The 22,253-nt window shown below is 36.2% G+C and overlaps 1 protein-coding gene across 5 annotated transcripts in view; it reads left to right on the top strand.

The window, feature by feature from the left end:
* Positions 1 to 22,253, top strand: part of PEX1 (peroxisomal biogenesis factor 1) — a 66,423-nt gene that overhangs the window by 7,616 nt on the left and 36,554 nt on the right. For all 5 annotated transcript variants that reach the window (XM_043588845.1, XM_043588846.1, XM_043588843.1 and 2 more), the window contains exons 3-13: positions 419 to 502; positions 913 to 1,027; positions 1,119 to 1,804; positions 3,676 to 3,795; positions 6,870 to 6,993; positions 7,236 to 7,336; positions 8,227 to 8,309; positions 9,425 to 9,557; positions 15,468 to 15,564; positions 17,256 to 17,426; positions 18,869 to 19,023. In XM_043588845.1, coding sequence (XP_043444780.1) covers positions 419 to 502; positions 913 to 1,027; positions 1,119 to 1,804; positions 3,676 to 3,795; positions 6,870 to 6,993; positions 7,236 to 7,336; positions 8,227 to 8,309; positions 9,425 to 9,557; positions 15,468 to 15,564; positions 17,256 to 17,426; positions 18,869 to 19,023 — 1,869 coding nt within the window. The remainder of the gene's footprint in view (positions 1 to 418; positions 503 to 912; positions 1,028 to 1,118; positions 1,805 to 3,675; positions 3,796 to 6,869; positions 6,994 to 7,235; positions 7,337 to 8,226; positions 8,310 to 9,424; positions 9,558 to 15,467; positions 15,565 to 17,255; positions 17,427 to 18,868; positions 19,024 to 22,253) is intronic.

Raw genomic sequence — 22,253 nt, 5'->3', positions numbered from 1 at the left:
TCATGACCTGAGCCGAAGTCGGATGCTTAACCAACTGAGCCACCTAGGCACCCCTTCTCGCATTTTTAAATTACATTTCTTTTGTTAATGGTTATCTTTATTTTTATTTTTTTTTAAAATCTGTTGTGCTAGGGTGTATTTTCTTTTTTTCTATAATTAGTTGTGAAACAATTTTTCCTAAAATGTTGGGGTATATGAAGGCCTAGCTAAGAATAGTTACTTAATAAATATTTGTCAAATGAAGGTCCACCCAGTGCAGGCAGGCACACACTCACACAGGCACGCACACTCGTTCATTCACTCACTCACACTTTATTATTTACCTAAAGAGAGAACTTCTTCTTTTCTAGGGATGCAAAAAAATTTTTTTTTACAAAAAATATTTTAAAAGTAGTCTTACATTTTTTATTTATTCCAGGTGTTTCTCAAGCTGTGCTCCCATGTGGTGTCTTGTCAACAAGTGGAGGTGGAACCCCTATCAGCAGATGATTGGGAGATACTGGTAAAGAAAACACAATGAGAATTATCCTGGTTTAACGTTAAACTGCTTCAAAATAGTTGTTTGTTTGTACTGAAGTATAGTTGACGTACAATGTTACAGTAGTTTCAGGCATACAACATAGTGATTCAACATCTCTGTACATTACGCTGTGCTCACAAGTGTAGCTGCCATCTGTCCCCATACAACACTGTGATGATACCACTGACTATATTTTCTATGCTGTACCTTTTAGCCCTGTGACTTACTCCTTCCATAACTGGAAGCCAAAATATCAGTGTCTCTAGATTTCTCTTTTCTGAGCTTCATTATATATTCTGAGCTGGTTCGAGTTATAAGAGTGACTTGTGATTTCCTTACCAGACACAGAATGGACTAAACATGAAGTGAATTGATTTGTTTGTTGGTTGTAGGAACTGCATGCTGCTTCCCTTGAACAGCATCTGCTAGATCAAATTCGAATAGTTTTTCCGAAAGCCATTTTTCCTGTTTGGGTTGATCAACAAACTTACATATTCATCCAAATTGGTAGGTGTTATTATATTTTTCCACTGTACTCCATGGTAATGCATCCATAGCAGAGGTGAACACGTACTAATGAGCTTTATTTTCCACACAGTTGCACTGATTCCAGCTGCTGCTTATGGAAGGCTGGAAGCTGACACCACACTCCTTATTCAGCCAAAGACCCGCCAGGCCAAAGAGAAGACAGTTTCAAAAGCAGATAATGCACATGGGAAATTTCACAATAGGTCTAATAAAACAGAAGTTACAGTTGACTCACCATCCGTGCCAAGCTTATGGACTTTGATAGGAAGCATTTTTTCTTTTGGGTCTGAGAAGAAACAAGAGCTATCTTGGGGTTTAACTGAAATGAATGCATTCAAAAATATGCAGTCCAAAGTCGTTCCTCTAGACAATATTTTTAGAGTGTGCAAATCGCAGCCTCCCAGTATGTGTAATGCCACAGCAACTTCTGAGTTTCGCAAACACTATGCCGTTCATGTATTTCCATGGGACCAGGAATATTTTGATGTGGAACCCAGCTTTACTGTGACCTATGGAAAGCTAATTAAGCTACTTTCTCCAAAGCAACAGCAAAGTAAAACAAAACAAAATGTCCTGTCACCTGAAAAAGGGAAGCAGATATCAGAACCACTAGATCAAAAACAAATCAGCTCAGACCATAGTCAAGAAGCTGCTAAGTCCTGTGTGCTAAAGGTTGTCTGGAATGGACTTGAGGAATTGAAGAATGCCATAAAGTACACCAAAGACATAGAAGTGCTTCATCTTGGGAAAGTCTGGGTTAGTATAAATTTTGAGAGAAAGCAATTTCATGTTGCTTGAAATTCTCTAAATTCTGAGTTAGAATAATATTTTACATACAATTTGAAAATCAGTGTAAGAAGTGGTGTCTAAAGTCCCTGCAGGGGCACATTTCTGATTATATGGTAAAGTCCTTGTTTGGGTAAAGATTGTGTATATTCTGGTTAAGTAAACTTGGACAGCTATAAGCTTAGATAGTTATAGGCCCAGAGAGGTAAAAATTACTTGCCTTAGGTTACACAGTAAATAAAACTAGGATTTATGCCCAGGTGTGCCAACTCTAGAGTTCATGCTTAGCCTGGGGTGCCCTACAAAGCCTCACAATTTTTTTTTAAAGTGTATTTATTTTGAGGGGGCGCCTGGGTGGCTCAGTCGGTTAAGCTTCCGACTTCGGCTCAGGTCATGATCTCGCGGTTTGTGAGTTTGAGCCCCGCATCGGGCTCTGTGCTGACAGCTCAGAGCCTGGAGCCTGTTTCGGATTCTGTGTCTCCCTCTCTCTCTGACCCTCCCCTGCTCATGCTTTGTCTCTCTCTGTCTCAAAAACAAATAAAACATTAAAAAAAAATAATTAAAGTGTATTTATTTTGAGAGAGGGCACGTGCATGCATGAGCAGTGGAAGAGCAGAGAGAGAGAAAGGGGGAGGGAGAACCACACTCTCAGCATGGAACCCTACATAGCGCTCTAACTCACGAACCCTGAGATCATGACCTGAGCCAAAATCAAGAGTCGGACACTTAACTGACTGAGCCACCCAGATGCCCCATGAAGCCTTACGTTTTTAATACCTGCCAAAGGTTTGTCCCCCAGTTCCTGAAAGCAGAGGAGGTACTTGTTATATGTTGGGGGAAATGCCCAGGTAGGGAGATACCCATGGTGTGAGCTGGCACCAGGATGGGAACGTGTCCAGAAGCTGCTTACCCTGATGAGGTCAGCTCTTTAACTGTGGGCCTGGCGGGGAGGTGATGGGGGGTGGGGGGGTTGGTGGAGAGAGGAGAGCAGCTGTTGTTTCATCTTCTCATCCCGGCCTCAGGTAGTAATGCTTCATTTATGTGAAATGAGTCACTAGCCCCCTCTTACTTGAACTTAATTTGAGCATTGTAAAGTGAGACTTCATGGTGATAAAGGGAGGAAATTGTTAGGGAAGACAAATGGGAAAGGAAGGGGGTCATCTTTGTAGATTTCTTTTACTGCCAGTTTCACATATGACCTCTGTGCTGGCAACTTACAAAGTTTTAATCTCTTTGGCTTTTATCATTTTCTAAAATTCTAGACCATCAGCTCATTATTTTCTGTTAGCTCTAAACTCCCAGTTTAAGAGATCCTGCTACATCTTCAAAATAAAAATGTCTAACACTGAACTTGTTAGGACTTTCCTTCTGTGAATGGTTCTGCCACGTGGTGGGAATATTTTTTTTTTCCTTATGAATATGTGGTGAGTACGGGGTGAAGAAGTGCCAGGTAAAGGCCTGGAGACCATATAAGATAGCAGCAAGGAGTCCACACTTCCTACTCCACTTTAAAGGTTGGCAGCCGTGGGCACTGAACAGTGGTGGTACTGGCAGCAGGTGCCATCCTGTACTCACACAGGCTTGACTCAAGAGAGCACAGCTGATGGATTGCATTCTGAGGAGGGTGTGAGAAGAAAGAAATGAAGGGGAAAAACTAAAATGTTTGTGATACAACAATACCTGAACATCCATCTGGTTACTCTCTGAATCATGATAACGCAAATTTACTTACCCATTAATTTACCCGAGTTTATGAAAGTTAATACCAATATTTACACTGTGGAATATTTTTAAATCAAGTTTTAGACATATTTATATTTTTATTTATTTTTATATTTCAGATTCCAGATGACCTGAGAAAGAGACTAAATATAGAAATGCATGCAGTAGTCAGAATAACTCCAGTGGAAATTACCCCTAAAATTCCAAGATCTCTAAAATTACAACCTAGAGAAAACTTAGTGAGTTCAAATTTATGTTTTGTCAGTTGTTTTACACATCTTATGAGATGCTTTGGCTAAATAATAAGAATGTTGTATTTCTTTTTGCTAGAAGGGTGAAGAAGTCTTTTTGTGGTAAAATATATATAACAAAATGCTGTTTTAACCATTTTTAAGTGTACGGTTCAGCATTAATTACATTCATAATGTGCAATCATTGCCACATCTATTTCCAAAACTTTCCCATCTCCCCAAACAGAAACTCTATGCCCAGTAAGCAATAACTCCCTATCCCGTCCTCCCCCAGCTCCTGGTAACCCTATGTACATTCTGTCTCTGTGAATTTGGTTATTCTAGATATTTCATATAAGTGGAATCATACAGTATTTGCCCTTTGTGTCTGGCTTATTTCACTTAGCATGTTTTCAAGGTTCACCCATGTTATAGAATGTATTAGAACTTCATTCCTATTCATGGGTAAATAATATTCCATTGTATGTATATACCACAATTTTTTTACCCATTCATTTGTTGATGGACCTTTGGATTGTTTCTACCTTTTTGGCTCTTGTGAATAATGCTGCTATAGAAACTGTTTGAGTCTCTGCTCTCAGTTCTTTTGGGTATATACCTAGGAGTTGAGTTGATGGATTTTATGGTAATTCTGTGTTTAATTTTTTGAGAAACTAAGAAGTCTTTAGTAAGCAACACACATATTATGTATATTGTGCCAATGCAAATATGATAATTTAGCTTTTTTTTTTTTATTATTAACTAAGCTTTACACCCAACATGGGGCTTGAAATCATGTCCCCAAGATCAAGAGTTGCATGCTTTATTGACTGAGCCAGCCAGGTGCCCTGATAATTTGGCTTTTAGAAGATAGGTATTTTTGCTATATTCATGTAATTTTAAAAAATTTTTCCCATATTACAGCATTAATATTGCAACCAAAAGAGTGCTAGACTGATCGCTAATAGAGTATTATCACCTGTACCAGTTTAGTTTACCAGTTCTCAGAGCACTACAATCCAGGAAAATTACTGTTTTCTAGGTTTTGAAACTTCCAAACATGACTTTATCCTTCTCTGATTATTTGAATGGTCCTTTTGGGTCTTTAGGATCATGATGGTCATTATAGCATGGAAGAGCCATTTTAATAGAACTTTGATGAAACCCCAGATAAGATTGCTTGTATTATGTACTGGAGAAGAGAAAAATAAATGGAATAAATGTCATTTCCACAATAGTATGGAACTGAACATTTAACACATTGGCAGAACTGTATACAGTGATTTCTAGTTTTAACTTTTTAGCTAACTGATCTTCGTATTTTTCAAAAGTTAGGTCTTGTGTACCGACATTTGACTTTTTTTTTTTTTTTTTTGTCTCAGTATGAGGCTCTTAGTGCAGAATTCCTTTTTTAATCCTGAGTTGCATATTTTAGTGGAACTTTTAGGATGTTGGCAGGTGTCTCTGGGGTGATTATATCTCTTAGGACCTAAACATGTTTGATTCTAGAGGAACTGTGAGTTGCTTTCTGATTCTTCAGGTCTTGATTTTAAATATATTTTTTTAAGTAAACTCTACAGTGGATGTGGGGCTTGAACTCATGACCCCAAGATCAGGAGTCTCATGCTCTACCAACTGAACCAGCCAGGCGCCCGGTTTTAAATAGTTTTCATTTTCATTTTCAGACTTCCTTTAGGTCTTTAATCCCATTGCCCAATAACATCCAAAGAAGTGACAGATGGTTTCTGTGATCTTTTAAGAATGGGAAAGCGATGCCGGTACTTAGTTTAGCCTGCTTTTGTGGTGATCAAGTTCTAAACCGAGCTTAATCAGCAGAGCTAAGCTTGACTCTGGATGAATAGAGGCTTATTTTCCTAGGCAGATATTAATGATCTTTCCTATATGAACTTTTGTGTATTCCTGTTTTTGTCTTCACGTAGGTTTTAAAAACTTAAATTAAAAGCTTTAAAAATTAATAGTGTTTTTCTCAGAATTTCTTTATACCTTTTAATTTATTAACGTTACACTTACTGGGTATAACAGTACTACAATCTGCTTAACAGAAAAACAAAGAAAAGTGACTTGAACATACAAAGAATTTATTTTTCTTATGTACAGAGAAGTTTGGAGGAGCTCATAGGTGGTTAAACCATGTCATCAGGGAACTAGGCTCCTTTGGTCTTTCTGCCATCCTTAGCCTATAACTTTCCTCCTCTTAGATGCAAGGCATTTGCTGTACATATAGGCATCACATATGCGTTCTTGGCAGAAGGAAAGACACAAAGCAAAAACCTCCTTGCAAGGTTTGTATACCTTTTAATTAGGAAGAGAGGCCCTTCTCAACAATTGCTGATTGCACACTATTGGTCAGAAGGGAGTCACATGTATGTGCACACATATGCACACACAGGTCCACTCTGGGAATTGGAGAGTTTTCTTTCTCACCTCTTTAATAGAGGGAAGCAAGGGAGAATGGAGTTGGAATGGTTTTCCATCCAGTGAGCCAAATTATGGTATATGTGTCACTGGTCCTAGAGGTAGGGAGTGTTAAAACTTTGCCACTTGTGTAAATGTTTCTTCCAGCTTCAGTGTATTCCTTGTGCTGTAATATCAATTCCCAGATCTGTGCCTCTAAATATGAACATCCTTCCTGGTTTTGTTTGGTAAGGTTTGCTTTTTTTTTTTTTTTTTTTTTTTTTTAATGTTTAAGTTGTTTCTTTTTAGTTGCTCCATTTAATAGATTATAAAATTGAGGTTCAGACAGTTTCATTAATTTGCCCACAGTCACACAGATAATAAATGGTCATGCCAGACTGGTTTGCACCTTGAACTAGCACATTTATTTTTGCCACACTGTTGTAGAATGGGTATACCGTGATTTACTTCCCCAGTCTCCTACCAATGGATGCCATCTTATGGTTCTCACATGAGGTGAGAAAGGCTCAGAGAGGTTAAGAAGCTTGCTTAAGGTCCATCAGCCATATCAAGGTTTACATATTAAAGTAAGGTGTTAAACTAAGGATGTTAACGTTAAATTTAGGTATTTGGATAATTCATTACTGTTCTTCCCTTTTCTCTGGCAGCCTAAAGATGTAAGTGAAGAAGATGTAAAAACTGTGTTCTCTTCATGGCTACAGCAATGTACCACTACCACACTTCCTTTGATAATATCAGAGGAAGAATATATTAAGCTGAGAATTAAAGATGGTGGGTAAATTTTGTTATTTTGATATTTTTCCTACTAAAGAAGTGAAATATTTTCATTGTTACAACCTTTAATACATGTGAACAGGAAGCATAATAATGATAAGTAAATGGTAGATTTTACATATTGAAGAATGCTTTTATTTAAATTTAAAGAAATTTGAATCTTAAATTATCTCTGTTTCAGTACTAACTCACATTTATTACTTGTTTTTTTCTTTTTCTTTTTTTTTTTTTTTTGATAGAGTTGGAGGAGTTTTCTCTAAATATAGTTCATTCTTGGGAAAAAGAAAAAGAAAACATTTTTTTATTGAGTCCCAATCTGCTGCAGAAGATCACAATACAAGTAATCACATAACTATTGAATCTTTAATAAAATAATATTTGTCACATTGGATCAATAATAAAGTATGAATTTACCTGTAAGACTTTGCATCCTGAAGTGTATTAGAAACGTGAATGATAAGAGTAAGGAATAACTTGATTTAAAATATTTTATTATATAGTCTCTTTAAGTTATCTAAGCAAATTGATTTATCCTAAATTTAAAATCAATGCACAATTAAGTTTCAAGAATAGAATTGATTGTGTTAACTGGCAGATAGATCATGATTTCAAATTATTCTCATATTGAAACAAAGGAAAACTTAGCTTTTGGGATTTGATTTTAAAAATTCCTATTTTTAGTTGGAGTTCTCCTGCACAACCCATATTATTTTGTCACTTCTTAAATTCTCAACTCTTCACAAATATTACCAGATCACTTTTTTTCTAGCAGTATTTTAAAAGTGGTCTTTTTTAGAATATTATGTTTTAGCTAGGATATTCACTCCCATTGTTAAAGAATTGAAGATGCTCTAGTCGTTTAGAATTTGAATGGTTTGGAACTAGACCTTGTCTCTACTTTTGAGATAAAATTGAAGGAATACCATTCAAAGAAGATACAAATGGAAGAATTTTGGAGAGTAAATGTGACACAAATCAAAATTATAAATAAAGATGTATCTGCAAAATGTATGAAGGAGATGACATTCTTTACTGCTTGGATGAGTAAATTATGTTCCTTGGATGAATAAATTATGATTGTCAAGGCTAATTTGAATAATGATCTTGCATGCACAATGTATCTTTTCTTGGTGGTGTAACAAAATCAGTAATCAGTTTCCTAGGACCCAAGAAAAACAGGCCACAGATATAACTTTGAAATGTAAAATTGATTTTTCCTTGCTACTGTAGGTCCTTCTAGATCCTATGGTAAAAGAAGAAAACAGTGAGGAAATTGACTTTATTCTTCCTTTTTTAAAGCTGAACTGCTTGGGGTAAGAAGTTATGGCCAAACTAATATGTTTACAGACATGTTTGACATTATCTCTGGCAGGGTTTTTATATGTAAATATTAAAGTAGATGTTAATGTCATTGAATAATCTCAGTAATGCATTAGTAGATATTTTTTCAAGGATTGTTTCTGTTTTCACACCTAGCTTAGTAATTTGCCTTGTCTTCTTAGGTAACTACATAAAAGTCTGAAGCTTATTAGAAATTTTACTTCAAGATTTGATTTGTGAGAAGGAAACAACTGGTTATGACCTAGATCATATGTGCTCGAATAAAACAATAATTCTTAAGAGTTAATACATTTACTTTAAAAGTTAATCTAAAAACATTATTTGAATGTTTAAAAATATTTCAAATTAAGTTATTCCTTCAGCTATTTTATTAATGTACTAATTGGGATTATTTGTGTTTTCCTTAACTTTTAAGACAAGTCTGAAAAGAACCTCCTCTTAACTTATCTCTTAGGAAATATGAGACTCTCGTATAAACATTGTATCTCAGAATTCCTCACAGAAACCTTTAGTGGCTATAGTAGCAGTGATTTGATTTCCTGTAATAGTATAATCCGTAAATGTTTTAATAAAAGGACTAAACCATAAAGTAACAATGTTTATAGCATTACGCTCATGTAGAAAGTAAAATCTCTTCAGCTCAGATTCTGATTTTCAGAATTTATATTATCAGAAATAAAGTGGTAGAGTCAGGAAGTAGGTTGAAGTTCATGCTTGTATAATCTACAAATTGAAACCGGATTTCAAAGCTTAATTTAAGAGGAAATAAGTCTTCAATTCTTTTAACACTTCAGATGCTCTCATTTATGATTTGTTGTTTGTGTCTGTTAAGACAAATTCCTTGAGATGTCCTGTTAAGACAAAACTTTTAGTTACTGTACATGTTTGAAAGTAATAAAACTAATTTTAAAAGTTGTGACTCAGATTTGGCATTAATTCAATACGCTGTCAACTAAGGGAAACTTTCTAACATTTTACTCTTTTAAAAATCATTAATTAGCCTGGAAAGGAAAGTTTCAGAATTTTTTACAGCTGGATTTTATCCTGCTTCAGCGTTTTATCATGCAATAATGTATATATTTTGCAGAGGAGTGAATTCTTTAGGTGTGTCTTCCATGGAACACATCACTCACAGCCTCCTGGGGCGCCCTTTGTCTCGGCAGCTGATGTCCCTTGTAGCAGGACTTAGGAATGGAGCCCTTTTATTCACAGGAGGAAAGGTACGTAGTTAAAATGTGCCCATTTCACTAATAACTAATTTTATTTTTTTCTTTGAGTTTTGATCATCTGTTATATAGAGTTGTTAATACAAGATATAGGAAGTGGTGATTTAGAAAGTGGTGATGAATAAAATGAATAAGGTGTCATACTCACTGCCTTTTTTATGTATCATTTGATACAATTGTATGATTTTTCTTTTTTAGGGTGTTGATAGGGTTGATTTTTTTTCACATGTTGAACCAGCCTTGCATGTATGTAATAAATCTCACTTGGTCGTGGTGTATTTTCTTTGTATACATTGCTGAGTTCTGTTTGCTAAAAATCCTTTTTTTTTTTAATGTTTTAAAAAAAATTTATTTAATCTCCATACCCGACATGGGGCTCAAACTCACAACTGAGATCCAGAGTCTCTTCTGACTGAGCCAGCTAGGCACCCCATTATTTGCTAATATTTCTGTTGAGGATTTTTGCATCTAAATTCATGAGCAACAGCTGTTGTTAATTATCTGACTTTAGCTCAGGTCATGATCTCTCAGTCCCTGGGTTTGAGCCCCGTGTCCAGATCTGTGCTGACAGTTCAGAACCTGGAGCCTGCTTCGAATTCTTTGTCTCCCTTTCTTTCTGCCCCTTCCCCGCTCACACTCTTTCTCTCTCAAAAATATATAAACATTAAAAGAATTGTTTTAATTCATGAGCAATATTAGCCTATAGTTTTCTGGTTTTGTACCACTTTTGTGTGGTGTTGCTATTAGGGTAATACTGGCCTCATAAAATGAGTTGAGAAGTGTTCTTTCCTGTTCTGTTTTCTAGAAGAGAGCATATACAGTTGGTATTCATTCTTCCTTAAATGTTTAGTAAAATCTCCAGTGAAACCATCTGGGTGTTGAGATTTTTGTCACCTTTGACTTTTTTTTTTTTTTAATGTTTATTTATTTTTGAGAGTGTGAGCGGAGGAGGGGCAGAAAGAGAGGGAGACACAGAATCCAAAGCAGGCTCCAGTCTCCAGGCTGTCAGCACAGAGCCCAGTGTGAGGCCCTGACTCATAAACCATGAGATCATGACATGAGACATGTCGGACACTTAACCGACTGAGACACAGAGGCGCCCCGATCTTTAACTTTAAAAAAAAATTTTTTTATGTTTATTCATTTTTGAAAGACAGAGAGACACAGAGCACAAGCACGGGTGGGGCGGAGAGAGAGGGGGACACAGAATCTGAAGCAGGCTCCAGACTCCAAGCTGTCAGCACAGAGCCTGATGTGGGGCCCGAACTCATGAACTGCGAGATCATGACCTGAGCCGAAGTCAGACACTCAACTGACTGAGCCACCCAGCTGCCCCAGGACCTTTAACTTCTTAATTATAAATTAAATTTCCTTAATTGCCTTATTTCACCATGGCAGACATTTGGTAGTTTGTAATTTTCAAGAAATTGGTCCATTTCTTCTAAGTTGTCAAATTTATGAGCATAAAGTTGTTTGTAGTATTTCTTTCATTATCCTTTGAATGGCTGTGGAATCTACTATGGTGTTCCATTTCCTGATTTTGATGTTTTGTGTCTTTTCTCTTTTTAATCTTCATCAGTTTTGCTAGAGTTTCCCTGCCCTTTTTTTTAAAATTTTTTTTTTTTTTAACGCTTATTTATTTTTGAGACAGAGAGAGACAGAGCATGAATGGGGGAGGGTCAGAGAGAGGGAGACACAGAATCCAAAACAGGCTCCAGGCTCTGAGCTGTCAGCACAGAGCCCGACGCGGGGCTCGAACTCACGGGCCGTGAGATCATGACCTGAGCCGAAGTCGGCCGCTTAACCAACTGAGCCACCCAGGCGCCCCTCCCTGCCCTTTTAAAGGGCTTACAGTTTTATTCTTTACCAGTGCAAAATTGTTTTCAGAGGTACAGTGTGGTCTCTGTGAATCTTTGTTCTTTTATTCAATTCAAAATTTTAAGACTTTTTCATTTCCATTCACTTTTAACTTTAGTAAAATAACTCTTTTTCCTGTTACTAGTTCAGTTGCTTTCTTCTGATTCTTACTTAAAATGTAACAACTACTCCAAGGGTGCCTGGCTGGCTCATCAGTAGAACATGTGACTCCTGATCTTGGGGTTGTGAGTTCAAGCCCCACACTGGGTGTAGAGATTACTTAAAAATAAAATTTAAAAAAATACATATTTTTATATACATATCTATATGCAGTAAAAAATATATATGTGTGTGTGCATGTGTATGTGTGTATGTGTATATGTACACTTACATGTATATATACATAGTTATGTGCAACTACACCAATAACCCTAGTATTCCCTTTAGGAAACCAGAAAAAAAGAGCAAATTAAGTCCAGTGTAAGGAGAAGAAAATAAATAAGAATTAGAGCATAAATCAGTGAATTAAAGACAGGAAATCAACAGAGAAAAATTAGTGAAACCAAAGCTGCTTCTTTGAAAAGATCAATAAAATTGATAAGCCTTTAGCCAGTCTAAGAAAAAAAAAGAAGACACAAATTACTAATACCAGAAATGAAAGAGGGAACATCACTACAGATCCCATAAACATTAAAAGGATAATAAAGTCGTAATAGTAATAGACAACTCTATGCCCACAAATTTGATAACCATCTTCGATGAATGGACCAATTCTTTGAAAGACACAAGTTCCAAAAAATTAAAAAAAAAATAAATTAAAAAAAATGGGGCGCCTGGGTGGCGCAGTCGGTTAAGCGTCCGACTTCGGCCAGGTCACGATCTCGCGGTCCGTGAGTTCGAGCCCCGCGTCAGGCTCTGGGCTGACGGCTCAGAGCCTGGAGCCTGTTTCCGATTCTGTGTCTCCCTCTCTCTCTGCCCCTCCCCCGTTCATGCTCTGTCTCTCTCTGTCCCAAAAATAAATAAATGTTGAAAAAAAAATTAAAAAAAATAAATAAATAAATTGAAAGACACAAGTTCCCAAAACTTGCACAATAAGTGTACAATATAAAAAGGCCTATAAGGAAGATATTATACCAGTTTTCTACAATCTCTTTCAGAGGATAGAAGCAGAAGGAATGCTTCCTAAGTCATCCTGTGAGTCCAGCATTACCTTAATACCAAAACCAAAGACGTTAAAAGAAAACTGCAGACTGATAACCTCTCACGAACATAGATACAAAAATCCTCAACAAAATATTAGCAAATCAAATCAACCAATGTGTATAAAGAATTGTATACCATGATCAAGTGGAGATTTATCCCAGGTATGCAAGCTGGTGAAATACAGGAACTATTCTATGTGGTTTCTAGGTTTCTGTGTCACATTTCAAAATGCATCATCATTTTATATTTATTTTGAAAAAGCAATGTCGTATTGACTCAGAAATCAGACTTCTCCATCTCACCTAGGGGTATCATGGGTAATATGAAGAACAAGCAGAAGACCTGGATTTGAGTCCCACCTCTGTCATGTACTTTCTGACTATGACCACAGGCAGTTTTGTGGTTTCTTAATCTGCCTTCTTAGGATAAACCTCACTTAAGGGAAATAATATATGGAAAAACACTTTGTAAACTCAAAAGTGCTATACAAGTGTGATTTACTTTGTGAGGAGAAAGCCCTCAAACTAAGCAAAGTATGATAGATGGGACCTGTACCCCAGCACCCTTAATTTCTTTATTTTTTGGAGCCCGTTGACTTTAAATGTAAATACAATTCTGTAAGGTGTAAGTGTGGTAGTATTTGTTGAGTGGCTGCTAAATTTCAGATTTTGTATAACAAGCTTGGCTGTTTTTCCAGTCCACGGTGCTGAAAAACAAAATGTTAGAACTGGTGCAGGGCTGTTAAAGCTAGACAAAACAGCAAGGGTAGGAAATAATACTAGATCGAGGGAAAAAACCTATATTAAAAGAACTGTAAAAACCTGCCAACATTCAGATTTTCTAGGGGGCACTATAGCAACGGTCAGCAAAAAATTTTTTTTAAATGTTTGTTTATTTTTGAGAGACAGAGAGAGACAGAGTGTGAGCGGGGGAGGGGCAGAGAGAGAGAGAGAGAAAGACACAGAATCTGAAGAGGCTCCAGGCCCCGAGCCGTCAGCACAGAGCCCTATGTGGGGCTCGAACTCACAAGCGGCGAGATCATGACCTGAGCTGAAGTCGGACGCTCAACCGACTGAGCCACCCAGGGGCCCCAGTCAGCAAAATTTTAAATATGTGTGTGTACCTTTTGATACAGTAATTCTGCTTCTAGAAATTTATTCTAAAGGTGTAATCTGACAAATAAGTTAACACATATATGGATATTTATTTTAGCTTTATTTATAATAGTTAAAAATTAGAAACAACATTAGTATACATTAGGAAGGGGCTTATTAAATGTGTTATGTGCAGTATGTCCCACAGCGGTGGTGTGAGGGGAGCCGAAGCAGCTCCATAATTGTGGATAAAGAGGACAGTGATTTATCATGAACCCACATAAATACTGTAATCCCATCTTTACAAATTTACTTAAATGTGTATGAGGTGTCTGGAAGGGTGATACCTCAGAACAATGGACTGTGGTTACTTCTGTGAGGTGGTAAGATTACAGAAAATTTTTTACGTTTCTCTTATACTAAGTGTTTACAGTTCCTTACTATGCTTCACATGTTAATTTATAAACCAGGAAAAAAATAAAGCTTTTACTTGAAAAGAAGAAGTACACATTGGATCAAACTCTATATAGTCTAGAGTCACTTAATAAAAAAGTAGATAGTTCTGCCCACTTTCTCTGAGGGCTACATAGTACACTAAGGTCACAGTAATACTGTATATCACCAAGAAACTGTAAATTAAAATTGCAGTTAATTTAAGATAACAAGGAAGTGGGTAATAATTTTTTTTTCACTGAAAACAGTTGAAATTAAATGGGATTAGGTTTCATTTCTCTAGAAAGATTATTTAATGTTTACATTATTCCCTTCTAGTAACAAATAATGAAGCATTGACTGTTTTTAAAGGTAAAAGATTTAAATATCAGTGATTTAAAAAATTGTAAAAACAAATGTTTATTTTCTGTCTGTGCGGTGTAATGAACATAGGACTCATCCAGCTTTTAACAGGTTAAAAGAAAAGACACATTTTGGTGATATCTGCATATCTTCCCCAGCAACTAGACCTGGTGTATTTTTTTTTAACTTTCTCAAAGCAATTGATTATTTTTAGTATTAGTACCAATTAAGGTTGAAGTTGGGGTGGGAAACGTACCTTTTTGGGGGGTTTATATTCCTGAGATTGGGTTGTCATCTGTTAACCTTGCCTGTGTTTATATACCACTTGAGTCATTCTATTAGAGCTGGGAAGCTAGAGCCTTCTGGGTTTTTTTGCAAAATGTTACATATTTTTTCTTTGCTAGACTTGAATACATGTTTAGGAAATCATTCTTTCCCACTTAATCCTGGAGTGCTCTTAAAACTTCCTGAGTCTCTGGGGCGCCTGGGTGGCTCAGTCGGTTAAGCGGCCGACTTCGGCTCAGGTCATGATCTCGTGGTCTGTGAGTTCGAGCCCCGCATCAGGCTCTGCTGACAGCTCAGAGCCTGGAGCCTGTTTCGGATTCTGTGTCTCCCTCTCTCTGACCCTCCCCTGTTCATGCTCTGTCTCTCCCTGTCTCAAAAATAAATAAAATGTTAAAAAAAAAAGTTTAAAACCTCCTGAGTCTAGAGTTTCAGTCCTTCCTGTTAGTTTACTTTATGCTAAATGTCACGCACCATAATGTGATCCTAGAACTCCAGGGAGGTGGGTTTTCTTTTTTTCTTTTTCTTTTTTTTTTACCCCCAGTTTTATTTAGAATTGACATAGAATGTTGTGTAGTGTATACTTGATTGGTGAGGCTGAGTCTTGGTTGCCACAGTAACAGAAGCTATTTCTGTGATTGAATATATTGCTTATGAAGCAATTATTTTCTAGGGCAGTGGAAAATCAACTTTAGCCAAGGCAGTCTGTAAAGAAGCATTTGACGTATTGGATGCCCATGTGGAGATAGTGGACTGTAAAACTTTACGAGGTATGAATATGGTAACACTCTACATAAATCCCTTTTTTGCTAGAAAGGCAGAAATGTTATTTCATGCTGTTAATCTAGTAAGTACAAATATCTAATCTTCCCTTATCTTTTCTGTTAGTTGTTGAAATTCCTTAGAAAAAAATTTTTTTTTCCTTTGGAAAGAGAGCATGAGCTGGGGAGGGGAAGAGGGAGAGAGAAAGAATTTTAAGTAGGCTCCACACCCAGCACAGAGCCTGATGTGGGACTCAGTCTCAGAGATCATGACCTGAGCCAAAATCAAGAATCAGATGCTTAACGAACTGCGCCACCCAGGTGTCCCAATTCCTTAGAAATTTTAAAACTTTAGCTTTCTAATATTTTCAGCAAAATTTTCTAAACTCTCTATACTTGATGGAGACCCCCCCTCCTTTTATTTTCTTAGCCAAAACTCTTTGTAGACTATATTCTGGAAATGCCAACTTAGACCATTCTGAAAAAGTTTGTATTTAGGATATACTCTAATGGGTGTAAATATTCCTAAATTGCTAGGGAAACTCGGCTGTGGACAGTGAAGAGGAGAATTACAATTTACCACATACATACTTTTGTACTTTTAAAAATCTTTAATGCTTATGTTATCATCTATTTGATCAAAAAACAAGATTGGAAAGATTTTATTTTGAGTAACCTTTTTTTTTCCCCCTTGGCTACCTCTACCTTGTCATCCCAACCAGTCCATGCTCTGTGTGTGTATGTGTGTGTGTGTGTTTTATGTCTACCATATGGTAAGAAACTAAGAAATAGCCTTCAAAAACTGAATAATTCATATGCTGCAAAGGTGGTTTTAGAGATACTGTCCATCTCTCAGAGTCATGCTTGAACTTCATGTAAATTTTTGTTTTATTTTTTATATTTATATTTTTTTAATAATTTTTTTTTTAAGTCTGAGATAGTGTATGTGCATGAGTGAGTGTGCTAGTGGGGAAAGGGCAGAGAGAGAGAGAGAGAGAGAGAGAGAGAGAGGGAGAGAGAATCTCAAGCAGGCTCCATACCATCAGCACAGAGCCTGATGTGGGGCTTGATCCCATGAATGATGAGATCATGACCTGAGCTGAAATCAGGAGTCAAATGCTTAACCAAAATAGCCACCCAAGAACCTCCAAAATTTTGTTTTTGACCTAAGTCAAAGTAACAGTAAGTAACAGAAATTCTTTACATTGGCTTATGAATGTGTATGTTTTCTATTCTTTGAAAATTAAAACTTGGTAATTCACCAGGAAGTTTGAAGCCAAATGTATGATTCAAATATAGCAACTCTGGGATCTCTAGATAGCTACATTTGTGTTTGATTTTATTTGAATCTTGATCCCCTAGTCTTTCATTTATGTTTTTCCATATCCTGCTTTTATTTTGCTATTTTTTAAGATAGTAATTTTTTATACTGTCTAAAATTTTCTGTGGAATGAGTCCAGGTAAAAACATGCATAGTATCATATTCCTTTTTTCAGCTTTATAAAATTCAGCACTTTACTGGGTCCTTTGAGATTCTATTAATTAAACCACGTTAATGATCAAAGTTTAGTGATTGGTATATTAACAAAATATGGATCAAATTTTCATGGTTAAATCAATATTGAGTGTTTCTAATGCTCTGAAAAGGGCAACCTATACTTACCAGCCTTGAAATAATATTTCATATCTTGCATACTAAGGAAAAAGGCTTGAACACATACAAAAAACCCTGGAGCTGGCTTTCTCAGAGGCAACATGGAGGCAGCCTTCTGTGGTTCTGCTGGACGACCTTGACCTCATTGTTGGCCTGCCTGCTCTCCCAGAACATGAGCATAGCCCTGAGGCTGCGCAGAGCCAGAGGCTTGCACATGGTAATGGTAACACATCCACTCGTGGCCATGGGCCTTTTTCTTTGGTTACAGAAGTTTTAGTCTTAATGTTAAATCTGCTGTCTTCAGAAAACAGATGTATGTTATATTGCTTTTGTGGCCTCTGTATTAGCAAAATTGGTAAATAAGAGCCATGTGAAAATTCTACAACTTTGTGATTAGTCTGTTGGGGCCTTTCATTCTCATATACTTATTAGAAATTGCTTAAGTATACAGATTTACTCTGTTCATTTGAAAAACATTTCTATAATGCTTATGCGGAGTCTCTATTCTTAAAATCTAGGAGAGGAAAGAAAAGGAAACCATTTTAGTACAGAATACTGATAGTAATAATGACAGCTACCATGTGCTGAGTGCCTTTTCTGGGCTAGGGATTGTTTTGTACTCTACAGGTAAATATTCTGCTTTTACAGGTGAGTAAATGGAAATTCAGAGATTAGGTAACTGACCAGGGTGGCATAAGTAGGAGGTGGTAGGCTGTGCTCTGCTGGAAGTGTGCACAGGGCACCGTAGGAACACGCACCCTCAACTGGGACTGGGAAGGGGTGGGTAAGGAGCTATCAGAGAAGGCTTTTGGAGCGAGTTAACAACTGAGATTAATGCAATTTTGATGGAGAAGTATAAATTAGCATTAAGTAGCTTCATGCTAATAAAGAAGCACAGGAAGCGTGATCCACAGGCAAAGATACAGAGGTACAAGAAATCGTGGTATGTTAGGGAATACATGGCTGGAGCTTAGAATTCATGGAGAGCTCAGGTTGGCTGCTGGAGGATTTGGTAGCGTTCGGCTGCCTCAAGGTTCTTGAGATCTGGAATTGATAGAAAATGCAACCACAGTGCCTTGGTTATTGCAAATAGTGTTAACCACACAGTTTGAATCCTGTAGCATCTGCGAAACTTATTAGAGTAGTGTTTAATGGAATGCTGCAGATTTCTAGGTCACGATTCCCACACATTGTTAATGCTTGTTTCAGTTCTGACAAAAAACTGGCGTAGAAAGAGATTGTTTAGAAAGTCATAGGAATGGGAACTGTATTTTGCCCAATCAACAGAACACAATATTGGAAATTTATCTTCCTTCTATATTTCAGAGACTCCTGTTTGTTTACTTTCTGAGATCCAGAAGTAAGGAACCTCCTAGGCATTGTTTTGAGCTTATAAATCGAGTTTATAGTACCTGCTAGGCCTCCGTTAGATTGGTTAGAGTGTGGCAGATATTAGGTCCTCAATAGATAAATCAATGAATGAGTGGCAGATGTAATATTTAAAAGGTATGAAGGATCCATACTCTTTGTAGTCCACCTTAAATATGTAATGATAACCTAAAGTCGACTTTTAGGTTATCATTATTTTTAGTGATTTTATAATTTTTAAATGTCATGTTTATATTTACTAAGCTTCTAAACTATATTGCTTAATTCTAGCTTTGAATGATGCAATGAAAGAGTTTATTTCCATGGGAAGTTTGGTAGCACTGGTTGCCACAAGCCAGTGTCAACATTCACTACAACCTCTGCTCGTCTCGGCTCAAGGAATTCACATATTTCAGTGTGTCCAACATATTCAGCCTCCTGATCAGGTAACATACGACTTGTGAGAATTGCTGAAATATATCCCTCTTTATATAAACCTTTTTTCAGTTTTATTAATGATTTATGTCTTTAAACTTATGGTTAAGGATATTTAAAAGGTGACATTTGGGGGGAGGGCTCAAAAAAAAGGTGACATTTGGTGCATGTTGTGCTTAGATGCACAGTTTCCATTTATAACCATCTGAAATGTTACGATGTACTTTCCAAGGCTTTTTTGAAAGCATTTCTTCTTAAAGTTTTCTTATTCCATTTAAAAGGAAACAAAAACCCTAAAAATTCTGAACTGCTTCATTTCCCATTGGTGAAATCTGTAAATACATCGTGGAAATTAGAATTTTTTCAGTTTATTCAGATATAATTGACAAATAAGTTTGTATATATTTTAAGTATACAATATGATTTATACATTGTGAAATAATTTACCACAATCAAGTTAATTGAACATATCCATCACCTTAATTACCTTTTTTTCTTTTTAATAAGAAAGAGCATTTAGTAAGAAATGTGTATCAGTTTGTATATGTGTGTGTGTATATATGTGTGTGTGTGTATATATGTACATTATATATATATAATATATGTATATAATATATATACATATATTACATATATGCGTTATATATAATGTATATATATAATATATACACATTATATATATACATTATATATATACAATGTGTATATATAATATATATGCACATTATATATACACACACACACATATATATATAAAATTCCCCCCCCCGCCATCATGATAAGTCTACTCTTTAATCCCCTTCACCTATTTTACCCATGCTGCCACCCACCTCCCTTCTGTTAACCATCAGTTTGTTCTCTGCAGTTAAGAGTTTCCTGGTTTGTCCCTTTTTTTTTCCTTTTCCTTTGCTCACTTGCTTTGTTTCTTAAATTCTGTGTATGAGTGAAGTCATATTTATCTTTCTCTGACTTATTTCACTTAACATTATACTATGGTTCTAGGCATGTCATTGCAAATAATAAGATCTCATTCTTTCTTATGACTGAATACTCCATTGTATGTATATACCACACCTTATCTATTCATCTGTCAGTGGACACTTGGGCTACTTTCATAGTTTGGCTTTTGTAAATAATGCTACAATGAACATAGGGGTGTATGTATCCCTTTGTATTAGTGTTTTTGTATTTTTTTGGTAAATACCCAGTAGTGTGATCACTGGATTGTAGGGTAGTTCTATTTTTAATTTTTTGGGGAACCTCCATGCTTTCCACAATGGCTGTACCAGTTTGCATTCCCACCAAAAATGCAAGAGGGTTCCACTTTCTCCACATCCTCGCCAACATTTGTTGTTTCTTGAGTTTTTTATTTTAGCCATTCTGGCGAGTGTCAGGTGATAGCTCACTGTAGTTGTGATTTGCACTTCCCTGATGATGAGTGATGTTGAGCATCTTTTCATGTGTCTGTTGGCTATCTGGATGTCTTCTTTGGAAAAATGTCTGTTTATGTCTTCTACCCATTCTTAATTGGATTATTTGGTTTTTGGGTATTGAGTTTTATCAGTTCTTTATGTATTTTGGATACTAAGCCTTTATCAAATGTGTCATTTGAAAATATCTTCTATTCAGTAGGCTGCCTTTTAGTTTTGTTGATTGTTTCCTTCAATGTGCAGCAGCTTTTTATTTTGATGTAATCCCAGTAGTTCATTTTTGCCTCTATTTCCCTTGCCTCAGGAGTTACATGTAGAAAAATGTTGCATTGGCTGATGTCAGAGAAATTACTGCCTGTGCCCTCTTTAAGGATTTTTTTTCTTTAAGGATTTTTATGGTTTCTGGTCTCACATTTAGGTCTTTAATCCATTTTGAGTCTATTTTTGTAGATGGTGAAAGAAAGTGGTCCAGTTTCATTCTTTTGCATGTGGCTGTCCAGTTTTCCCAACACCATTTGTTGAAGAGACTGTCTTTTTCCCATTGTATATTTATTAATTGACCATATAATTGTGGTTTATTTCTGCGCTTTCTGTTCTGTTCCATTGATCTGTGTGTCTATTTTTATGCCAGTACCATACTGTTTTAATTACTACCACTTTGTAATATAACTTGAAATCTGGAATTGTGACACCTGCAGTTTTGTTTTTCTTTTTCAAGATTGCTTTGGCTATTTGGGGTCTTTTCTGGTTCCATATAAATTTTAGGATTGTTCTAGTTCTGTGAAAAATGCTGGTATTATTTTGATTTAGGGATTTCATTAAATATGTAGATTGCTTTGGGTAGTATAGACATTTTAACAATATCTGTTATTCTAACCTGTGAGCGTGAAATGTTTTCTCATTTCTTTGCGTTGTCATGAATTTCTTTCATTAGTATTTTATGGTTTTCAGGGTACAGATCTTTCACCTCTTTTGTTAGGTTTATTACTAGATATCTTACTATTTTTGGTGTGGTTGTAAATAGGATTGTTTTCTTAATTTAACTTTCTGCTGTTTCATTATTAGTGTATAAGAATGCAACAGATTTCTATACATTGATTTTGTATCCTGCAACTTTACTGAATTCATTTCTTAGTTCTAATATTTTTTTGATGGGGTCTTTCTACATATGGTATCATATCATCTGTATATGGTGAAAGTTTTATTTCATCTTTACCAAATTGGATATCTTTTATTTCTTTTTGTTGTCTGATTGCTGTGGCTAGGATTTCAGTATCATGTTGAATAAAAGTGGTGAGGGTAGACATGCTTGTATTATTCCTGACCTTAAGGGAAAAGCTTTCAGTTTTTCACCATTGAGTATGATGTTTACTATGGGATTTTCATATAAGGGCTTTATTATGTTGAAGTATGTTCCCTCTAGACCTACTTTGCAGAGGATTTTTATCATGAATGGCTGTTGCACTTTGTCAAATGCTTTTTCTGCATCTATTGAAATGATCCTATGGTTTTTATCCTCTTTTATCCAAATGTTTTTTAAAATTTGATTAAACATTGTTTCTTTACCAGCACCCTGATACCCTTTTTTTTTTTTTAAGTTTATTTATTTATTTTGAGAGAGAGAGACCACGCAAACAGGGAGGGGCAGAGAGAGAGAGAGAGGGAGACGGAGAATCTCAGAGTCTGCACTGTGAGCGCAGAGCTGGATGCGGGGCTCAAACTTAGGAACTCTGAGGTCATGACCTGAACTGAGATCAAGAGTCAGATGCTTAACTGACTGAGCCACCCAGGTGCCTCCTGATATTCCTTAC

Source organism: Prionailurus bengalensis, chromosome A2, assembly GCF_016509475.1.
Source record: "Prionailurus bengalensis isolate Pbe53 chromosome A2, Fcat_Pben_1.1_paternal_pri, whole genome shotgun sequence".
NCBI classification, from domain to species: Eukaryota; Metazoa; Chordata; class Mammalia; order Carnivora; family Felidae; genus Prionailurus; species Prionailurus bengalensis.
The sequence above is the reverse complement of the archived record's forward strand: the minus strand, read 5'-3'. Positions and strand labels throughout refer to the sequence as shown.